The following is a 22995-nucleotide window of genomic DNA, read 5'->3' on the forward strand; positions in this document are numbered from 1 at the left end:
GGACATGGAGGGTCAGCACAGTCAGAAACACACATGCTGGGAGTAGACTGTGAAGGGCAGAAGGAAATGGAAGACTGAAGACAGCAAGCACAGGGGGAAATGAAATGGGGCAAGAGAGGAAGGAGAGGCAGTTGGGGCGGCAACTGACGGAGGGAAGGAGAGTGGCTCCCACTGACCTACCTCCCTGGTGAAGTGGAGGGTGACGCCGAAGGACCTACCTCCCTGGTGAAGAGGATGGCAGCATCGTAGTGCTCGTCATGGTCGTCCTCCAGTGGGTTGTGCTGGTGCTGCCACTTGCAGAAGTTCTTGAGTGTGGTGGCGGCGTTCTTGGTGACCTCCAGCCCCTTGTCCTTCTCACCTAGCACCACCACCTTCACCACCGCCAGCCGGATGTGGTTCTCAATGCTGGCATGCCCGTAGAGGCGCGAGGCGATGGTTGCCAGGGTCAGCAAGTAGTGCTGGAGGCCCTTGCCATACTTCTTGGCCATGGAGTCATCAGCCACCAGGAGAAGCTCCACTTGGCGCGCCCGGGACACAGAGCGCCGCCTCCGTCCACCCCTCGCCCGCTCCGGGGCGGGCACATCCCTGCCCTGCCTCTGCCCCTGCGGCGGGGGGTCATGGGTCTCGCAGCTGGGGCGAGCGGGCAGCGCCTGGAAGCTGAAGCGGTCCCTGACGAAGAGGTGCGGGACCTGGGTGGCCCCGGGCGAGTAGGGGCGCTGCCGCCCTGTGCCCCGCACCCCCAGCAGGGGCTTCACGGTGTAGCGGGCGTGCCCCACGGCGAAGTAGCCGGCCAAGCCCCCGCACACGTCGAAGACGGCCAGGGAGCGGGGGTTGCGGTCCACAGTGCCGCGGTAGGAGCAGCGCGCCCGCGGCCCCGGCGCCTCGTCCCGCTCCAGGTCCAGCAGGAAGCGCCGCCCGGCCGCCTGCAGGCTGTAGCCCGCGCGCCCGCCCCCCGCATACAGCCGCTGGATGCCCCGTACCCCGCCGCTGCGCCGCTGGGAGCCGGGGGCCGACCCCGCGCCCGGCCCGCCTTTATCATAGGCACTGGCAGGTGCCGCGCCGGGGCCGGGCTGCGCCGCGCTCAAGTGCAAGGGGAGCGCCAGCGCCAGCGCCAGCACCAGCGGCACCGGCACCGGCACCGGCATCGCTCCGCCTCTGCGCGTCCCGGCCCGCCCGCCGGGGGACAGCGGGGCGCACACGCACGCTCGCACACACTCACACAGGCACACTCTCACACGGCCAGACACCCCCAAACTCACAGGCACGGACACCGGCACGCGCGCGCGCACAGATACACGCACAGGTATACACACACGCACACAGACAGGCGCTCACACAGCCACACGCACACAGGTACACACACAGGCAGACTCACAGGCACCCACAACCACAGAGAGGTATACTCACAGGTACACACACACACAGGCACTCGCACACAGTTATGCACGCACACAGAGGTACACTCACACACAAGTACACGCACACAGGTACACTCACACCCAGGTACACACACACACACACACACACACACACAGAGGTACACACAGGTATACACACACACAGAGGTACACTCACACCCAGGTACACATACAGGTACACACACACACACACACACACAGAGGCGGGCGCGCCGGTAGCAACACGTGGGCGGCGAGCGGCCGCGGTCCCGGGCGGCGGCGGCAGGCGGCAGCGGGGAGGCGGCGGTCCCGGTACTGGTCCCGGCGCGGGTCGTCCGGAGGCTCCTCAGCCCCGCGGGGCAGGCGGGCGGGGAGAGGCAGCGGAGGGGCCGGGCCGGGACCTGCTCCCCTCGCCCGGCTGGTCCCGCGTGTCCGCCGAGGGGGTCCCGAGCCGCGAGGCGGGGGCAGAAGCCGCGGCGAGAGCGGAGCGTGCAGCAAGCGAGCTAGAGAACCGCGACCCGGCCGGGCTGCCTCTCTCCCCCCGGCCGCCCTCCCTCCCGCTCATGTGTTTGCCCCTCCTGGGTGCGTGCCCGCAGCCGGCGGCGGAGGCAGAGGCAGAGGCAGCGCGCTGTGGCGAGGGGCGGAGGTGGAACAATGCCTTTATAGCGGAATGCCATCCTGCCATGGCAATTGCAACAATTCGTCACCGCGGGCTGCCTCTTAAAGGGAGAGCCTGGGAAGCACCACTCCCGCCCACCCCGCCGGCCCCGCGCGGGGCGGAGAGGGGCGGGGGAGGCAGAGGGAGAGACAGCTGGGGGCAGACAGCGGGACGGGGGGGAGGAGAGACAGCTGGGGGGAGACAGAGGGTCGGGGGAGAAAGACAGAGGGACGGGGTGGGTGGGTGAGACGCAGAGGCACTGGGAGGGGAGGGGGGGGGAGGCAGGAGAGAGCTGCAAAGAGGGAGGTCAGAGAGTATTTCCTAGAAGCGCAGCAAACCAGGGAGCTCAGGAGGTCACCGAGTCCAACCCCTTGCTCCAAGCAGGGCCAGCCCCAGCTAGGTTTGTGTATGACCCCCCCACTACCACCACCACCTCAGATTTCAATTTGAGTCACTTAAAAGTTTGATATTTCCCAACTGGTCGGGAATGGCTGCGCAGGGCTGACCTCACGTCCTGTCAGCTTGCCCCCCCCCCCCCCCAGTTGTTTTGATGTGCCTGGCATGAAGCGGATGAGACAGATCTATGGCTTATTTTAAGAGGGGTGGAGGGGGAGCAGCAAGTTGCCGGAGCTTTTAAGCAATGTTCCTCTCATGCCAGGGATGACTGACTTTGTCGCACGGGGAAAAAGTTCTCAAGCCGGTGTCTGGATGACTTTGAATGATCACTAGCGACTGCAAGTGTGTGTGTGTGTGTGTGTGTGTGTGTGTGTGTGTGTGTGTGTGTGTGTGTGTGTGTGTGTGTGTGTGTGGAGTCCCACCTGACTCGAGAGGTGGGTAAAGACATTGTACCTCTCTTTTGTGGACGGAAGCTGCTCTATTTCCCCAGGCAGGAGGAGAGGAGATGCAAACCTTCCTGGCTTGCTCTCTGTTTCAGGGACCCTACTGCCTGTGATTATTCCTGTCATCTGTTTGTCCTGGCCAGACTGGCATTTCCCTGTATTCCCAAAGAGAAGAGAGGCTGGGGAAGAGTTAACACTTCCTTCAACCTTTTAAAAAATTCTTCGAATGTTGTCACATGCTTAGGTCATCCCCCCACTGTCAGACATACCAGTCACTCTTGCCCCACCCTTGTCCTCATGCACTCACAAGGACACCCCAAAGCGAAGATATCTCGCTTAACTGGCCGCTCACTTTTTCAGCTGTGAACTCTTTCTGGGGTCAAAGCTGTCTATTCCTCACCCATGAGAAGTGCTTGATAAACAGTAAGAAAAGAAGCAAATGCTGTGAGGCAAACTGAGTTTCCTTGAAAGGCAAGGAGAGGACACAGATGCAGGAGGTGGTTGCTCCTGTTAAAGGTCCCTTGCAGGTACCTGAAAGAAGGTACCTACCAGCCCTGACTGAAAAGATAACTCCATGGAAAAGACAAGACCTTTGCACATTGCATTTTCTAGACCCTCCTTTTGAATCTCAAGGGGAGTCAGATGTGTTAGGCACAGGTGCTTCCCTCATGCAGGACTAGGGGAACCTGTTCCCTTTTTTGCTGATTAGGTCATACAGGAGCCTGAGCCACCTACACATGCTGAATGTTATCCATTGCAAAGTCCCATTAAAGTCAAGGTAGCTACTCACAGTCATTTAATTGAAGCACATATGCAAATTTTGAGACTATATTATCAGGCAATTAAACAAGCGGCAGATTAGGGTATGAATTCATCAATCCTGTGAAGAATCATAGAAAATGAGGGCTGGAAAGGACCTCAGGAAGTAATCTAATTTAACCCCCTGCTCAAAGCAACACCATCCCCATCTAGATCACCCCAGCCGACACTTTATCCAGCTAGGTTTTAAAAACCTCTAAGGATGAGGATCCCACCACCTCTCAGGGTAACCTGTTCCAGTGCTGCACCATCCTCCTAGTAAGAAAGTTTTTCCTAATGTATCTAACCTAATATCTAATCTCAAGACTGGTTCAACAACATGATGCAACAAAATGAGCCAGTTGTTTCAAACTGTCCAGCATTTTCCTGAGAGTTTCTAATTAATATGAATGTACAACCCTCGTATCAACCAAAGACTATGCCAGGAAAGAGTGCACATTGAAAGTTTACAGGTTCACACTTTATTTTTCCTGATACCCTCTATATTACTAGAAATGGTGGAACTTATATTCAGTAGCTAGGTTTCCACAGGCCTGATGCTACTCCTTCCTTCTTACGGTACCAAGCTGCAGGAATGCTTAAGCATGAAAGGTAAGATTAAAAAGAGACAATATGTTGCAGGAATAGATCATCATCTGAAGTTTCTTGTGTTACGTGCCAGAACTGGTCAACTTTTTTCAAATTTTCTAATTTTGATGAAATGTTAACTTTCTCATGATTTACCACCTGTTTATTTGGACCAAGTACAAAATTGATAGAAATTTGGGGAAAAAAAGAGAGAAAAAAGAAATTAGAACTCAAACAAACAAAAAGTTCTGAGGAAAGAAAGAATACTTTTGAGAAATATTCATAATCTGCCTCTCTCTCTCTTTAAACATCTTTATTGCTTTCATTTCATGAATATGGGGATCTATTCTACTTCAGTAACATCTGTTTTATTGAATTCAGTGGGAACTGGATCAGACCTGGGGCTCACATTTCTCACTAGTCCAAACTCTCAAAATACCTTTGAGAGAGGCGCTAAAGATAAAACAAAAGGTAAGAAATGTACTTTGAATCACCACTGTGGAACGGTGATTGAAACTTAGTTCTCAATGAAATACAGTACAGCACTTGGGGCAAGTGCAATGTTCTTCCATGTTAAAGTACAATTTTAACTGCCCTGCTATAGCCCAGGTCAAAGGGAAACATGCTAAAATGATTATTCGGTCTTGTTTGTGCTATTGATTATCCATTCTTTTCCACTTGATTCTCTTAATGCTAGAGGAACTCAACTAAATTTGTGCTCCTAGAAGACTTTGTTTCATTTAGCCAGGATCTAAATTCTTAAAGAATATTCAAATTCAAATATACAGACTGTTCCATGTATCGTGAGATCTCTTCAATTTACATTTCATAACTGTAACAATTCATCAGCATGATGATTGAAAGCTAATCCAATTATGCCTTATGGAACAAGAGGCACCCTCTTCTATTCTGAGAGCCTCAAGTATAAATCATTTAAAATAGTCTTGTTTCCCAGTCTGTTTTGCCCTCTTACCCCTTCTACTGTTAGAACATTCATTTTAGACAAGAGAGGCTCTTAGTTTCAAGTTGTGAATAGCACTAAATCCTTGTCAAACAGTTTTGACCTGGAAATCACAGGACTGACCTTTCCCAACTGAAAGATACAAAGCCACAAATCCTCAATTAGCTCTAAAACACAACATATGTGTTAGGCACTGTTGTGAGCCAAATCCATCCTGGGGTAAGATGACCCAACTCTATTAACTCTAGTGCAGCTGTAGTTGCTTATATCAAGGGTGTACATTTCCTTTGTCTTTTAGTCATACAAAATATTAGTCTCTGTCCAGTAAGATAGTTCCAGTCATTGGGGGTTTCTAATTAGAGATTTTTTTTCCAGCCTGGGAAATATACAGCAACTTTCTCCTATTATTTAACAACTTAAGAGGGCATTCAGACATTGATGTGCTAATAACCAGTTTATAAACACTGTCTTCAGAAACTTTTCTGGAATATATCCCCATATTAGTTTCTTTCTGTTTTGGATTTTTCAGAAAGAGAAAGCCATGAATCCATTATTAACATCATATATGTGTCTATATTTTGTTTTATTCATATCACCCAAAAGTCACTTTTAATCAAATACTGATGGTAAGTCTATTTCTTAGGGTAGTCAAGTGCTGACTTGTGCTTTATTCCCTGCATGTTCAAATAAAGTAACTTCCCTAACCTTCTCCCAAATGCTTTACTAATGAATTATATAGCTGCTCTTGGCTTAAATATGGCAGTTTTTAAACACTGCTCAGCAACATTATACAACACCATGGGACAAGAAAAAAGAAATATTTAGATCTGAATAGAACCTGTAGTCTTTATAATTGGGATCAGATCCTGAGTTTTTTTTTTCCTCATGCAGTTGATTCCACTGTGTAACTGATTATAGGATCAAACTCTAGCAATGGACCAAAATAATTAGAAACTAGGAAGACATGCCATTGCGATATTAAGTATCACTTCCTGACACAGTAACAATAGTGTATACATTGGATCCAATAGAACTACTCATACGCTATTACCCCAACCATAGGCTTCTTTGTTTGCAAGTTTAATACATTCTTCCATTTAAGAAAGAATAGCCTATGACTTTTTTGACACTGCCATGATTCGATATGTTTTCTTTTAGAATAATTACTATAGCATTAGTGCAATGCTATATTGATAATAATGCCTTTCCTTCATTTATGATATTAAGTTCCATATATTAAAATCCCTGTGAAGAAAGGCCAATCAATCAATACAGAAAGTTTTTATACTCTTGTGAAACCTATATTTCACCTTTCTTAGATAGTTACATGTTTAATTCAGCAAAAGGGTATTTGGAATTGTGGAATTAAAACATAAAGGGTTTCACACACTACTGCTCTATGTCTCCTATAGTTACTTATACCAGAGCAAAGGGGAGGCCATGCTAATTTATTTTTCTGTGATTTATTTTGATTATATACAGTAGCCAACCATATTTGGCTCTGTTTTATTATTTTGTATTGAGAATAGAAAAGGCAAGACTTTCAGCAATGGGAAAAAAAGTAGAATATTTACTATTTATGGAAATTCTTCTCATGCTTACTGGAATCCCATGATACTTTTCAAAACTCAATGTATTCATATTTATGGCCACAATGCATTCACAAACATTTAAATTACATTTCTTTATTAATTCGTGGGAATTATTTTTCTGGTCAGGCTTTTATACCCCGTTGTATTGATGCTCAAAACAGCTGAAATCTCTACCTCAGTGAGTGGAGGTTATTTTAATTACTGCTAACTTATGTAAAGGTATTCAGAAAAATTAATATAATTAGACACACAACACTGCATAACTCTGGGCATGTCTACACATCACCATATGGTGACATTACTATAGCATCATGCTTTTGGAAGTACTAAAGTACAGCACAGTACAAGTGGTTACTGAGCTGTGTGCATGGCACATGGGTAAATTTTGCCCCTATATTGCCACAGCAGCATGCTATACCCATGGAGTAAACCGTTATGGTAACATAGTTGGCAACCATGTGTAGACACACATGATCACTATGTCTCCATAGAGCACCATGCAGCAATGTAGCACATTGCTACATCACCATAAGGTGATGTGTAAAGGTGCCGTCCTAGAAAATTTTGGCAACTAGCTAAGTACATGAATTGAACCCAAAGTTTTAAATCCCAGTTCAGTATACTGTCCATCACTGTATCTTTCCTACTCCCAAAACCTATCTCCTAGAGCCCAATTCTATATTGCCTATTCATGTAAATCTCCCTCTGTGGCCTCTGTTTAAGCAAGATGAGATCTATAGGTAAAAAAGTGAGTGTACAAATCTTTATTTTTTTATTGAGTGACAAGTAACACATTTGTAATCTTTGAAATATAAATCTATCAGTACGTCATATCAATTTTGTAATTTTTAACAACACAAGCAAATTCATCATTTTGAATGTTTTTCAAGAAAATGTGTTAGAAAAATTAAGTCATTTCAGTATTGAACTAAAGAACACCCAAATACTTACTGTATTTTCTGTTCCTTTGCAAAGTTCTAAAAGGTGTACTTTTGTTTTTTCATAAGGACTTAATGTATGGGGGTTTGCAATGGAGTAAACAGCCATTCATCTCTAGGTTGCTATGGTAAGATGTTTAAAAGTGTGTAAAGGACTTAGATGCTTCTAAAAATCCTATCCTTAGTTCATAAATAACTACACTTAATGGTTACTGAAAGTAGTTTGCAGTAGCATCTGATATGCAAAAGGAGGAAGGGAAAATCTGGATGTGTGTATTTGTGCATGCAATTGTTCCATCCCAAGTGTAGGATTTTGCACTTGCCCTTGTATCCATGAGATTGACTGTGGACCATTTTTCTAGTCTTTTCAGATCTGTCTGGTTTCTAGTCCTGTCTTCCAGAGAGCCTGCAACTCTACCCAATGTGATGTTATCCACAAATTTGCTAAACATACACCCAAAGTCATCATCCAAATCACTAATGAAGATATTAAACAATACCAGAGCCATGAGAGAGGTAGGACAGACCTCTGCGGAAAACCACTTCATTTTGCCTCCCAGTGAGACAGAGAGCCATTGAGGATTACTCATTTAGCAAGATGATCCAGCCAGTTATACATCTACCTTACAGTACTTTTATCTAGTTGGTATTTCCTTAGCTTATTAATGAAGATGTTATGGCAGCCAGTGTCAGAAGCCCTGCTAAAGTTAACATAAAGCACATACACTGATCTTCCCTACATCCACAGAGCCTGTCACCTTATCATAGAAGGAAATTAGGTTGGTCAGGCATGATTTGCTTTTGGTGAATTCATGCTGGCTCTTACTGATCGCCTTTTTCTCCTCTAGGTGTTTCAAACTGGATTCCATGAGGACCTGTTCCATAATCTTTCTAAGTATCAAGGTCAAGCTGACTGGTCTGTGATTCCCTGGATCCTTCTTCTTCTTTTTCTTAAAGGGCACAATATTTGCCCTTTTCCACTCATCCAGAGCCTCACCCAACCTTCATGTGTTCTCAAAGAGGATAGATAATGGCTCAGAAATTACCTCAACCAATCACTACCTCAAGGTGCATCCATTCTGACCTTGCTGACCTGAAAGCATCTAATCCCTAATTTGTTCTTCTACTACACTAGGTTGTTTCTCTCCTTCTGTACCTATGTTGCCAACTGCACTCATCATCAGGTAGCCACCCCTCTTTTTGAAGATTGAAGTATAAGCCATTAAATACTCCTGTATTCTGAAAGGGTCCTATGCATGAATATTGCATGCCTCCTGAAGCGGGGGCGGGAGGGGGGTACAGTGACCATCCGCAGGCGGGACCAGTGATGTCGGCAGCACGGACATGGTGGCAGCGAGCAGGGAGGTCCCACAGGCGGCTGCCACAGTGAGGGGGGTGGTGGTGAGTGCCAGCCAGCAGTTAGCTACCACCTGCAGATGCTGCTGGTGGAGTTGGTGGCGAGGGAGGGGTGGCAAGCGGCGACTGCCTGCAGGCACCTCTGGCAGCGTTAGTGGCAGCCAATCTCAGGGGGTGCATGTGCACCTGTGTGCATCCCCTACGCATTGCCAATGGACCTATGGTTTCTTGGGTCTTCCTCTTATTCTTGACATACTTGTAGAATTCTTTTTTACTGCCTATGGATTATTGTAGATGGATTTACAACTAAACAGAGCTTAGAGTTGGTATATCTTTTGCTATCTAGGAGGATATGCTGTATATTTATGCAATTGTCTAAATATTTTTATTATGCTAGAAAAATATGAATGATTAATTAGTTGTAAATAAGCAATGAATAAACTTTGCACACAGCTTGTATCAAGCTGCTACATTTGGATGGTAAGTGAAATTTAATTTTGATAAGCTACACTATAAAATTTTCTGGAGTTAAAGGCTGAGTGCTAATGCCTGTGATAACTCTGCCTGTCTTTTGCACTCAATAGTACAGTCTGTGAGTCCCCCACAAAATCAATCCCGTAACACAATGCATGCATGTGCAGATGCTTACTGCACAGTGATTTGCTCTATCATGAGTAAATTTGCTACCTGTACATACAAGTAGCAAATTTACTCATGATTAGTTACTGTGTGGTACAGCATGTGTAGATGGCCGACCAGGAGCAAACTTGCTCCTGGTCAGCTGGGCAGTAGGAAGCAGGAGATTGCTCCCTGCCATAGGCAGAGGAAGAAAATATTATTTGGGGGGGTTGAGTAAAACTTAAAATTAAAAGATGCTTCTACTGTGCTGCTACACAGACACCACCCAGCAGACAAGAGTGTGTGTGTGGGGGGGGGGGGGGAGAGGCATGGCAGAGGGAAAGGGCATGGGGAGGCAGATTAAGGCCCTCATGGTGAGGGAGAGAGCAGGGGTTGGGGTGAATGGGGCCCTGGGGTGGGTTGTGGGAAGGCTGGGCAGCTTGCCCATGGGCACAGGGGGGCGGAGGGGGGGGGCTTCTAATGCTGCATGCATGCCAGTGTAGCATGGGGGGCATGTGCACCCCAGATTTGTGCATGGGGCAGAGTGTAGGTGGGTTACCAATTCAGGCTGGGCTCTGTGTCCCACTGCCGTTACCCCAAGAACCACGTGACGCCATGCGCCTCTGGCTGCTGGGTGGCCAGGGGATGTGATACAGCCAGTGTGCAGATCCCAGGGCAATGGCAGTGGGGTGCAGAGCCCAGCCCACATCAGCAGCCTGCCTCTGTTCCACCCCATGCACAGTTCCAGGAGTCATGTGCCCCCATGCCTCCTCCAGGGTGAGTCCAGCAGTGGGAGCCTCTGCCCCGCGCACCTGTACAAACTGCCTGGGGCTCTGACCTACCCCAGGGCCTCATTCACCACAGCTTCTGTCCCTGCTTCTGCCTCACTCCTTTCCTCACCATGGGGGTCTCGATCTGCTCACCCATTTTTTCCCCACACCCATTCCCCTTCACAGACTTATGTGCTGGGTGCTGCTCCACATGCCTCTGAGCTGCATTCCTGGCTGCATACAGGCTGCAGCTGTGTGTCTGTGTCTGTGTCTGTGTGCAACCCTCCCCTCCCTGCTGCAGCCACCTGGAGCCTGTACCCGGGCTGCCCTGTGGTCCTCTGCACTGCCACTCCTGCCCTGCATTTGGGGGGGTCAAAGCCCCATTAGTCCCAGCCTTCTGCCATCTATGCTCCCTGACCCTGAGAGTTTCCTGCTGCTGGGGCAGGTTTCACCACTGGATCCCAGGTGGGGACAGTGTCCCCCTGCCACACCAGCAGGGAGCTCCCATCCCCTGCACCTGAGCATGGAGCGGGGGCTGGGAACAAGCTGGAAGATTGTTCCCAGCCACCACTCCATGTTGTTCCAAGCCCCAGCTCTGTGATTGCAGAGCAGGGGCTGGGAACAATCTCTCAGTACCCATTTTGTGATTGTAGATCTGGGGCTGGGAACAAGCTCCCAGCCTGTTCCCAGCTCCACCTCTGCAATTGCAATTGTGGAGCAGGCACTGGGAGATCCCTGCATGGGGAAAGGTCCCTGCCCAGCCTGGAACTGGCTGGGACCTGCCCCTGATTGGGATAGTTCCTGGCTAGCCCTGGGCTGAGTGGGGAAGTCTGCACCTGCAGCCTAGAGGTGGCTGGGGACTGTCCCATTTTGGGCAATTCCCAGACAGCTCTGGGCTGCACATGCAGACTTCCCCGTGCAGCCCAGGACTGGCCAGGAAGCAGACTGTTGCCTGGAGCAGCAAATCTGCTCTTGTTTCCCTGCACATGTAGATGTATGTCTGGGGTGGATTTACTTTAGAGTAATTTACTCTGGAGTAAACCTACCCCACAGCATTTGCATGTGTAGATGTGCTTATTTTGTCATACTTGTAAAGCTTGCCTCAAAAGTTAGCTGTTTTTTCCCCTGATTCTTTCTTTTGCTAGGGGGTATGCGTCTTATAACTCTTTTTTGAGAGAGGGACTCATGAATTCAACATATTTAATTTTTTGTTTAAGTGTGTTTTAGAATTATAAATAATTTAGACTTTATCATGTTTGTATTAAATTCAGATTTCATTTTTAAAAGGCTTATGTTTTTAAAAGTATAAATGTTATGCCTGAAAATAAAAACATCTCAAAACAAACATCACATTTTTTTCCATGAAAATATAATTTATCTTTATCAACTCAGAAGTCAGCACTAACTTACAAGGATTAGGAAGGATTAATTTGATCATAACCATTGCAGAAGTTTTTTCACCTTCCTCTAAGTTGGGTGGTGCAGGTCACTATCAGATAGGGCAGTGAAATCCTAAATGGAAAGTCCAGTGTTCCTTGGTAGGATCCAAACTGCAAAAAATTTCAAGTGAGATGTAAAAGTTAAACATGATATGTGAAGTTTTGGGGTCACTGGCAAGTCATCTTCCCACTCTGGCATATTTCCAGAATAAAATCTTAGTATGGTAACATAACACTTTACTCTCAACCTGTTGTCTTCCAACTATTCTTATCTATTCTGTAATTTATACACCTCTAAAGAATGGAGTACTCATTGTTATACCAGCAACATATGAATCTATTATGCAATGAAACATGAGGAAGCAGAAAAATTAGCTATTATTAATACTTAGTGATTTCCATCTTCAAAGTATTTCAGTAACTAATATTCACACACGGTCCTACAAAGGAGGAAGATAGATAAATAAAAACATCAACCTCTATTTACAGAAGAGGCAACATGGGTAAGTAACTTATCCTAGGCAGCCAACTAAAATGGTTTTATTATAAAGTTGCAAAACTTTATAAATATACCAGTTTGAGCAGCAATACTCATTCTCAAAATGGAGAGAAAGCACCTTATAACTCCATCCTCAACTTTTCAAGTAAACCCTGTTTCAATTGCCAATGATTGACTGAGACAGACAAGTAGGTTATCCACAAACATAAATATTTACAGGCAAAAACACTTTTGTTGGAATGCCTCATAGCCCCACATGGCCAGCTTTAACCAGTAGGAAATAGAAGGAGAGAAAAGGAAGAGCAAACCACTTATAGTTCATCAGATGAAAGCAAGTATAAGGAAAAGAGGCCAAACATAAGCATTTAATGGAAATAAGATTTTAATGGAAAATTTGCCTTCTTTTAGATGCTCCTTGAAAGCCACATAGGTCTTCCAAGGCCAAGTTGTAGAATTTGTAAAGTTTAGGATTTTAGACCATGCATGCTCCACCTCTGGCCCATGGAACCATCACATCTGACCCACATGGCTCCCCACAGGTCGGAAAATATGGTGATGGGGAAGTGGTGGCCATTAATACAGCCACCCACCCCCCTGCCAAATTCCCAACACCTAAGCCCTGTGCAGCCAGTTAGGACTGGGCAGGGCCATGCCCCCTCTCCCTGCAGCTGTATCGGGGTTGGGCCATGCTCCCCACCCCCACAGTCCCATTGGGATGGGCCATATCCCCTTTCTCCCTTGCAGAGCTGGGAGAAGCCTACCCCATGAGGCCCGGTCAGGCCCCCTTCTCTTGCAGGGATGGATTGCCCTCCAACCTCCTCTACACAGCTGGATAGTGTCCTCTGTGCCTGCCTGGGTGTTGGATTGCGACCACTGGCTGGATCTGGCCTGTGGACCAACCAAATACTGCCCATCTGGCCCCCAAGAGAAAATGGTTGAGCACCATGTTCTAGACCATTGTATTTCCTGTAGGGCATAGCCTTCTTTTGCATAGACCATACCTACATATTTTACACAACACACACATTTACACAACATGCACATTTTTTGGCCTATGGTCTCAGCCAATAGAGTATTACTTATGTTCTAATAACTAGCTGTTACCATCTGATACCAAAATGGCTTGTGGTTTTAAGTCCAGTTCCTTTCGGATAAATAAACCATCATAAGAAGTAGAACTAGGCTGTATCCTATCCAGGCAATCTCAGCAAATAAAAATTGAAATGCAGTTACAAGACCAAAAACTTAAACAAATGTCATAGAAAGGAAAGTTAAGTCTTCCAGGTATAGGCTACTATCCCTTTAAGAGAAAATATTTTACTTTTTTCTTTATAGTCAATGACATGGTCTTCCTCAGTTACAGCCATGTGGGAAAAAAGGAAACGCCTTTGGCTTAGGCTGTATGTTTTTGTAAGTGGCATGTGAAAGTAAGTTATCATGTGTCTATCAGTTCCCCTGCACAGAAAACTAGATTTGACATCAGTTTCATTTAGCCATAATGGATACGACAGAACAGTTAAGCCTGATGGATATGGTTCTAATACTGTGTTGGACACAGTTTAAATAATGTTATTGTTATATTAGTGACACACAGGGATACTGTGAATTTGTGGACACAAAATAAAATTAAAATTGAAGGCTGATCTGAGGCTTAGCATAAAAATAAATTGCTCAAGGTATACACTTTGGGGGTAGAAAAATAAGTTGTTAGTAACTTTCTATAATACTTATTTCTATAATTCTTCCCATCATATACTAATCACTTACCTCCATAGTATGATCTTATTTAATTAAAGTTCATCTCTGTAGGTAGCATAATATTCTGGACAGAAGAAGTAGTTGCATTGTCCAATCTAAAGTAGGCAAAAGAGTGTCTAATAAAAGAGGATACAAATGATTAATTGTATTTCATTTACATTAACCTAGAACACATTAGGGACAGACTGGGGTCTCTCACTTTCCTATCTCTGATGCAACTGTTGAACTCATATAAACTATAACATAAATAAATAATTGTGATTCAAATATGAATCTTGTTTAAAAACACATGTAGGGTAGAGGCAGCAGCCTGCAGGAAGTATCACATGCTGCTGAACCCTTACTTCTTTTCTCTAAACAGCAGCAAGACACTCAGAGAATGGGTAAAATATTAACCTTTCTTTAAAAAAAATTACACTTGCTATAATAATATATTTTAAGACGACAAGGTATACTCCTGATATATTGCACAGCTGTATCTTCAGAAGCTGGGAAGGACTGACAAGCTCTGGAGTCTACATTGTGTGAGGAGCAGCAGACATTTAATTAATCTCAGTTTCAGGGTTTAACAGTCATTATGTGGTTTCTGAATATCTCTGCTCTAGTTGACAGAACATCTGTGGCACAAGAAAAAGGACTTAAATAATTCAAAGTGATTTTTTAACAGCTTACCTCTCCTTACTGTTATTTCTTTAAATGGTTTTCCAAAGATATGAGCATTAAATTCCTCTTCAGTCATTATAACTCAGTCATGAACAGTCAGTGATGTGCCTTAAAATTTAAACCAGGCAAGTCAAAATAATAAGAACTAAACACTGATTTAGCACCCAATTAATCTAACAACAATAACAACAATAATAATAAATCTAGTTTACTTTGTTTTTTTCAGTTTTGCCTGCAGTTTGAGTAAATTCTTGCATACACAATAAGGTGATCAAAGTCAAAATACTGGTGCATTATTATAAAAGGAATGTCTTAAATGACTTTTTTAAAATTATGGGGCAGATTCTCAGTTGGTGTTATTTGGGATAACTCCACAAGGATGACTGTTGGAGGAATAACTCCACAGAATATCTCTAAATGATATTCCAGCATTGTTGATAGACTATCTTTTTCCATGTCATCTGAGGCATGTCGGAGAATATACCTTTTTATACTTCAAAAGTAAAACTGAAAGACTGATTAAAGAGAAATTTTAAACAAACATTCTATTGCCAGAATATCTCATTTGGCTTTAATATACATACAGAGTTCCACTTAAGAGATCAAGTTCTGGTTGCTATGTGTACAATTTTTCCATCTGAATTCTGGATGCTGTGAAAACTAGTTGAGAGAGAGCTTTGCAGGTCCTCAGAGACAGGGGTCAGGGAGGAGCATTCTCATGTGGGAGCTAGGCTTGGCACCAAAACTCATGAAACTTATTCTTATTCCTAGTAAGAGTACCTTGCATCTGTACTGTATACAGAAGGGAAGGGAAACCCTCCTTATCTGAATAATTAATGCTTTATAATGTCTCTTCTTCAACATTAAGATGCTCAAATTTTGGGTGCTATACTGATGGTTCAGAATTTGTTCTCTCGGGGGGAGGGGGGGAGGAGGGTTGCGGGGGTGGAGATAAATTGGTTGTACCTCCCAAAAGAAAGTAAGTATAAAATAACAGATGAGCAAAAAAAGATGAACATATGGAGAAAGAAAGGATGGTGTGTCAGGTAAATGGCAAAGTACCATTCTTCCTTTCTTGGGTATGCATATTGGACATGTTTGTAAACTAGGATACTATGCAATTGATAGAAGGACATGAGTGAGAAGGTCACTGGTTCCTTTTGTATGTATATTTCATTGTCCTCCTTAGTGAAAATTGCAGACCTTAGTGATGAAATCCATCTCTATGCAAAGAACTAAAAGGCCCATGACCACTTAATCCCATTTTAACCTTATTGTGAAGGTTTGCATGGGATTTAAATGGTGCACTTTGCTGGCTCTGGGAAGTGAGGAAAAATTCCCCCTAAAAAGAAGAGACCAAACACAAGGCTCATCACAGCTGCAATATTCATTTCTGGAATGAATCCAACAGTTCTTATCCAAGCCACTGCAGGCAAGCTGGTAGAGGTTTTTCCAGCTCCTAATGATTATACAAGTATTCTGAAGTCTGCTAGCCAATTTCCATTATCTTTTGTAGTTAATGAGCCCTAAGATAAAAGTGGCATAGGAGAGAGGCTCCAGTCTTTATTATTCTTATTCTTACCATGATTAATAATTCTTGTTAATTCCTACTTCTACTCTCAGATTAAGTATAGACATTCAAAAAGCCCAAGGTGGAATCAATCAAACTTATGCAGGTTTCTTCAAGTGGCGTAGGTTAGTTCAGAAATGAACAGAACACAGATGCACCCCTTGGTATGGCATGTGGCAGGGAGGTAAACACAGGCTGTCTACATGGGCTGAGGCCAGCAAGTTGGAGGCGTTCCTGAATGACTCACAGAGGGCTCCCTGGGCTACTGGAGACTGCTGAGTGAAGATGAGCATAGCCAAGTGGCTAGGCCACATTTAATTGGCTGCTGAACATGGCTGAGTACCCCCCCCCCCACACTCCCCCTTCCAGCTTATCACCATCAGCCATAGGCATATGTCAACTGTGGGCAGATAGCAGAGGCAACTGTGTTTGGTCATCCCCTGAAACCCAGTTGTGCTCCCTGGGGTGTGCACAGCCCCAGGGAACATGATCAGGCTTCAAAGCATGGCCGAACACCCATCCTGTCCACTCCCCTATCATCAGCCACAAGCATCTCAATCTGTGAGAACCCAGGGATGGGGCCAGCTGGGCACTTGTCTTTATGCAGTCAAACATGGTGCAAATGCTAGCATGGCTCCCTTTGGGTGGGGTGAGGGGGAGAGGACACAAAGACACCTGGTAGACAGTTACCTAACTTAAACTGATAGGGAATCAGTTACAGAAGTTCAATGTACTGTTCTAACCTAAACTAATTAATAGATTTAATAGATTTCATAGATGTTGGGGCTGGAAGGGACCTCTCAAGATCATTAAGTCCAACCCCCAGCCCAAAGGGCAGGAAATCAGCGGGGGTCAGTTGACCCCAGCAAGGTAAGCATCCAAACATTTCTCAAATCTATCCAGAGTAGGTGCTTGCACCACTTCTGGGGGGGGAAGAGGAGGGAGTCTATTCCAGACTTGGACATTAAAGAAGCTTTTCCTTATGTCCAGTCTAAAATGGTCTTCCAGCAGTTTGTGGCTCTCAGATCTTGTCTTCCCTTGGGGTGCCCTGGGGAACAGACATTCTCTCAGTTTCTGATGTATACCCCTCATGTACGTATAGGCTACTATCTAGTCACCCCTGAGCCTTCATTTCTCCAGGCTGAGGAATCCCATGGCTCTCAGCCTTTCCTCATAAGGCCTCTTCTCTTGACCCCTGATCATGCACATGGCTCTCCTCTGGACTCTCAAGCTTCTCCACATCCTTTCTAAAGTCTGGATTAAGTTTGAGTGCACATTGATCCAGATCTATCTTAGGTTCCATCATTTTTAAACCAGTCTATGTATGCTGACCTTCTGTTCTGTTACTAGGGTCCTTAGACCCTAGCACTTCTAACAGTAAAAGTGTAATGTTTGGACTTGGCTTTAGATCCCAATAATCCTTTGCTTCTGCTTGATTTATCCTGTTTATTAAATATTTTTAAAAGAAAAGTTTGACATTTCTATTTTATAGCCCAGATTAACATCATCATCAACAATAAACAAGAACAACAACAGACATTTAGGGCATAGACAGAAGTGACAATTTTCACCTGATCTGGCCATAGAACGAGGTCTATAGATGTGACCAAACACAAGTACATGGCTGTAGACAGCTTAAGAAATGGCTGATTGGGTTAAACTCTGAACCCTTGTGAGGGTTCAGATGAAGATTTCAAAACATAGCATCTTCTGTAACTTTTGTCTGCCTACTTGCCAGGGGAGCTGTTTTTGGAACAGAAAGGGGAAAAAGGAGCGGAGGGAGTTCAGTCTGGGTTTTTTTCAGTCCCTGCTGGAGGGTGCATTGCAGCCCCACTGAGGTGGGAGGCTCCAACTCATCCACCTCACCCTCAAGCACTGGCTGGGGCACCCAAAAAACAAGCTTCCTCTGCTCCCTTTCCCCCCTCCTATTCTGAAAACAGTGTGGGTGGGCAGGGAGGAGGAGCTGTTGCTAGGGGACACTGGCTGCAGGCTCCCAGTCAGCAGCTGGATTCCCCTTCCTCCTGGAACAAATAGTGAACTTGTGTTTTTTTCAGGGGATCATTGTAACTCAGAATGCTTCCTGCAAAGTGTTCTCAGTTACAGCGGGGAGCTGCACTTCTGTCTGTGCCTTTATATATACAGCTTGACTTTTGAGAATATCTGTATCTTCCAATGTGAACTGAAAAATAGTGCCTACTGAGCCCTGCTAATGAGCAACATGTGGCTCATTAAATCTTTTACCCTGGGACAAATAGTGATAGGACTTCAAAGCATGTCAGCTGTTCCATGGTAACTGCCTGTAGATGCACTTTTACTCCATGGTAAAAGGCTTCTAAACTGCAGTAATTTACCCCATTTGGAGGGCTAAGCTACTCATCCCTCACAGTAAAATAGTTGCTTGTCCATGCTCCTAGTGTAATTTCCTTTATAACACAGGACTCTACTTCTGTTCTGTGTTTCTCTGTTAATATGCTCAAGAGCATACGTAGCCAGGGGTGGGCAATTATTTCAGCTGAAGGGCTGCTTAATGAGTTTTGGTGAGCTTTTAGGGCCACATGGGTAGCTTCACCCCTTGACAATTGCTCCACCCGCTGGTTTCCATGTTGGGGCTAGAAGTCCGGCCCCCTAACTGCTGACCTTTGCCACTGGAAGTCTCTCCTCCTGTCCCACCCCCAATACTCCTTTTTGGAGGGCAGGATGCCATCTTAGAACCAGAAAAAAACCAAATCCTACACTAGAGCTAGGGACAGACATTACACATAAACTAGTTTAAGTGATCAGAAATTCGTTTAAACCTGTAACAGAACAGATGTTTGGCACACATAAGCCATTTTGAAAATGACTGAAACTGATTTGAGATAAACCTGGTTGAATGTAGTATCAGACTTAACTGATATGATTCAGACTGGGTTATGCAATGTCTGTCTCAGACCCCTTGCTCATTTAAGTTACACCAGACTCCCCAAGCATCGAGGCATGCTCTCTGGGCTGCGTGGGGCTCTCTGCTCTACAGTAGGGCTAGCCCCTCCCCTCTGCTCCCTGGCTGCAGCTTCAACATGACTGCAGGCATCTCCCTGACTTCTTCCTGCTAAACAGGGATTATTCCCCCCACCCCTCTGCCTTACACAGACACTTCAGCACTAGCTAGCAGACCACATGCTGACTATAGTCCATGCTGTAGATGACAAAGGAAGACAGGCTTTTTGGAGCTAATCAACAGGTAGCTTAATGTCCTTCCTTGGAAAAGCTGTTTAAGAAGAGCTTGAGCTAATGGAGAGAGACTTTGTTTTTTTAATGGGTTGATAAACACTGAGTTAGGGGTGATAAATATTCCCTGCTGCACTGCTCAAGTGTGGGGGGGGGAGGGGGAATCCCTCCCTAATCATAGAGTCCTTCTGGGGCCTGGCCATGCCCCCCTCAGCTCAGCACTTTTCTGGGGGAAGGGAGGGCTGCTCTAGCACACCCCTGCTTCTAGCCTGAACTACTGTAGGCATGTGTCTGATTTTTTTCAGTCCAGAGGGGATGTCTGCGGTTACAAACCAGTTTAGCCTAGCCAGATTAGACTAACCTGCAAAAAATGAATCAATTCAGGCTCAGGCTTTTTGACTGTCTGTCCCTAGCCTAAAAGTCAAAACTCTACTATAACATATTTTAATTTTATTATAATTTTTTTTTTGTCATGATAGGGGTTGCATCGTATATATAGAGGAGATTGCATAATAACGAAAAAATAAAGTCTTACTCTTGTATATTGTGTGTGGGGGCTGTGGGATGTGGTTGTGGTGTGTTTAAGGTGGGCTGTGTGTGTGTGTGCATGGTGAGGTGTAGGGGGGTGTGCATGTACACTGGGAGGGTGGCAGGGAGTGATGGCCAGTCCTAGAGCTGCGGGGGGAAGTGCCAGATTTTTGATAATTCTGGGTTTTTGATACCCAAATTTATGAGGTAATATGGTATTACCTTTATCAACCAAATTTGTAATCTTTATAAAAGAAAGATTTCAGGCTAGTTTGAAAGTTTTCCATGAATTCACATGGTCCTTTGGAAGTCAGTGCTGAAGTTTTACACTGGGTGACAATCCAACCCATAATTCTCAACTACTTAGGAAAAGTTACACAATAATATCATAGACAACAATGTATAATTGCTGCATTTATTACTGGTAAAAGTTCCTCATCATCTTCCTTAATGTTCTATCCATAAGAGGAGTGATTCTCAACTAGAGTGTCACGACACCCAGTGGTGCCATAAGATCATTTTAAGGGTGCTACACAATATTAGTCGTTTTAGGTATGCAAACACCTGCATATGAGCCACAAGATAAACCCAGAGATTCCAAATAGGAATCCATAGTGTCAAAAATATGTTGACCTGTTGTGGTCTTTCTGAGTTTTTGGCAACAGAATAATTACTCCATTATTTTCCATAGTCAAAAACTGAGTGAAAGCTAAGAGCTCACATTTTCTGAGGGGTGCCTTGAGTTTAAAAAGGTTGAGAATCACTGCATAAGGGTGTTTGTAGTTCAAACAAAAGACTGGTACTGAGGATGTTATTTTCACAGACTGAACACTTCCTGTGTGACCTAAACAAAACTATGACTTTATTCAGGTTTCACTTATCTGTGTGGGTGTGTATTTTTCCATATACAAGACACACAAAATACTCATCATCTGTTTCTTACGGAGATGTTTGTAATGTTAGTGATGGCAACGTATAGAAGTTCTGTACCCAGGGGAATGGGCTGAAGTACTTCCTTTCTCATTTTTAGGTACTTCTGTATCATGCTGAATCCTAATTTTGTCTCTATATCCTTACCTCTCTCCTATCAAGCCTTATATCTCATTGTAACTTGGACGCAAATAAATCTATGCTTCCTAGTCTCTCCTTCAGAATCCTTCATCCATTCCTTAGTAACCTCACAACTGAAATTGTTATCTTCTCTGCTGCCTGTTATTCTTGGAACTCCCTTTTCTATGTTTTGTGACCTTTACCTCTTCATTCAAATGCACTTTTGCTGCAAAGCATTTCAGTGCTATTTCACCGATTGCTCATTTTAAAAGTTCAGAGAAGAACCCATTCACTAGAAAAGAAAGAAAGAAAAAAAGCACGGAGTGTCAGTATATGTGGCATGCATCCAAACTGCATATTTTGATTCCAGTCTACACTGGGAACTCTTTAGAAAGTGATTTTAACCTGTCTTTAAGCAGTCTCCACTGAGTAAGGCCCTAGACAATCCAGACCCCTTCATCTCCCTCTAGCAGAACTTAGTCATCTCTAACTTCTCTGAGCTTGGTGCAATAAGCATTTAAATGCCTCAGATAAGATGCTCCTGGTTTCCAAACCCCAAACTGACTCTTTTAAGTATTATTCTCATAGCAGTGACGTGCTCTGGGGCAGAGGCAAAATTCCAAAGCAAAGTAAACAGACACGGTTCGGCCTGTAAAAACCACATAAAGTCAGAGCTGTGATGGTACTAATTACGGTGTGCTCTGAACACCCTCCATTCACACAGCTTGAAGAATTCCAGTAAATTCTGTCATTATTTTGGATGTCAAACTCATAGCACAGGTAAAAGTGCATTGTATATATATGTATACTTGATGGTGTTGGTTGTGGTTAGGAGATTTTACTTTATTTTTTAGTTAAACTGCTTGGAAGCAAATCTCCTTCTGCAGCCATTGCACTTGCACTCTGTTGGGTTGCCAGGGAAATCATAGGAGGATTGTTGGTCACCACAATTACCCAGTAGTTAGTGTTACAAACATTTTCCAGCAACATGTGTTTAAAGAAGGAAATGCAGTTGCTTGGAGCTCTCCAAGTCAGAATTCTTTGGGGTCCGTCTCACTGATTTGGAGAATTCTAGTATGGTGGTAGTTTTTCTTCTGAAGTGTTAACAGCTTTCAGCCCCTGGCACTGGAGCTGTGTGAAAGCAAGAGCTAAGCATCACATCTGCTCATACCCTGTTTTTCCCTGCTGCTAAAGTGGAGGAGGGGAGGGAGAAAGGAAGGGTGAATAGCAGTGGCACTCATCCCATGGGCCCCAGAGCCCTATGAAAACAGAGACTATAGCCAGAACAAACTGTGATCTTAGAGGGCTCTCTGGCATCCAGCATCACTGGCATCTCACATTGTGGCAGCAGGGAAGAGGCGGTGGCTGCATGGCCTTCAGCTGTTTGGCGCATCTGCAGTGAACTCTTCACTGTGCATGCACCACACAGCTGAAGTGGGTATAGCTGCAGCACCTTGCCATAATTGTGGATCTTCCAATGCCTATACCCTCCCCCTACAGATTTGGGAATGTGAGAAAAGAAGCCATGCACAACCATCAGCACAGAGGCTGTGATTCTGGCTGGCTCTACAAAGAAAATGAAAAGAAGGCTTCTTACTCCACTCATAGAGAAGTCCAGAATCTAGCCCTTAATTTGGGCTCTCGAAGCACCCTCACTTATTAGCCTCATCTTACTTAAGAGTAAAATGAGCCCCACAAAAGTAAAATAATTTGCCTGAAGTCATACAGTATTATAAGAACAGAATAAAGGACTGTTCATCCTTAGT

At 44.8% G+C, this 22995-nt stretch overlaps 1 protein-coding gene and 2 long non-coding RNA genes across 8 annotated transcripts in view; 1 reads left to right on the top strand and 2 right to left on the bottom strand.

The window, feature by feature from the left end:
- The window catches only part of ADAMTS5 (ADAM metallopeptidase with thrombospondin type 1 motif 5), a 73436-nt gene extending 71263 nt beyond the window's left edge, over positions 1-2173 (bottom strand). The window contains exon 1 of the mRNA XM_006278893.4: positions 219-2173. Coding sequence (XP_006278955.4) covers positions 219-1145 — 927 coding nt within the window. The 5' untranslated portion in view covers positions 1146-2173. The remainder of the gene's footprint in view (positions 1-218) is intronic.
- Positions 1626-9597, top strand: LOC109280357 (uncharacterized). Of its 5 annotated transcripts, none has more exons than XR_009459058.1 (4): positions 1626-1709; positions 4662-4751; positions 5771-8287; positions 8620-9597. It is a non-coding gene; the product is annotated as an uncharacterized LOC109280357 (long non-coding RNA). The 5 variants fall into 5 exon arrangements; XR_009459056.1 differs by lacking the exon at positions 1626-1709 and having other exon boundaries at positions 2321-4751; positions 5771-7899; positions 8134-8287; XR_009459057.1 differs by lacking the exon at positions 1626-1709 and adding an exon at positions 2321-4304.
- A 2158-nt stretch (positions 9598-11755) lies between these two features.
- The window catches only part of LOC132247719 (uncharacterized), a 39748-nt gene continuing 28508 nt past the window's right edge, over positions 11756-22995 (bottom strand). For both annotated transcript variants that reach the window (XR_009459060.1, XR_009459059.1), the window contains 3 exons: positions 14884-14982; positions 14221-14327; positions 11756-12065 (listed from right to left, as the gene is read on the bottom strand). This is a non-coding gene — a long non-coding RNA (uncharacterized LOC132247719). The remainder of the gene's footprint in view (positions 12066-14220; positions 14328-14883; positions 14983-22995) is intronic.

Source organism: Alligator mississippiensis, chromosome 1 (genome assembly GCF_030867095.1).
Source record: "Alligator mississippiensis isolate rAllMis1 chromosome 1, rAllMis1, whole genome shotgun sequence".
Lineage (NCBI taxonomy): Eukaryota > Metazoa > Chordata > Crocodylia > Alligatoridae > Alligator > Alligator mississippiensis.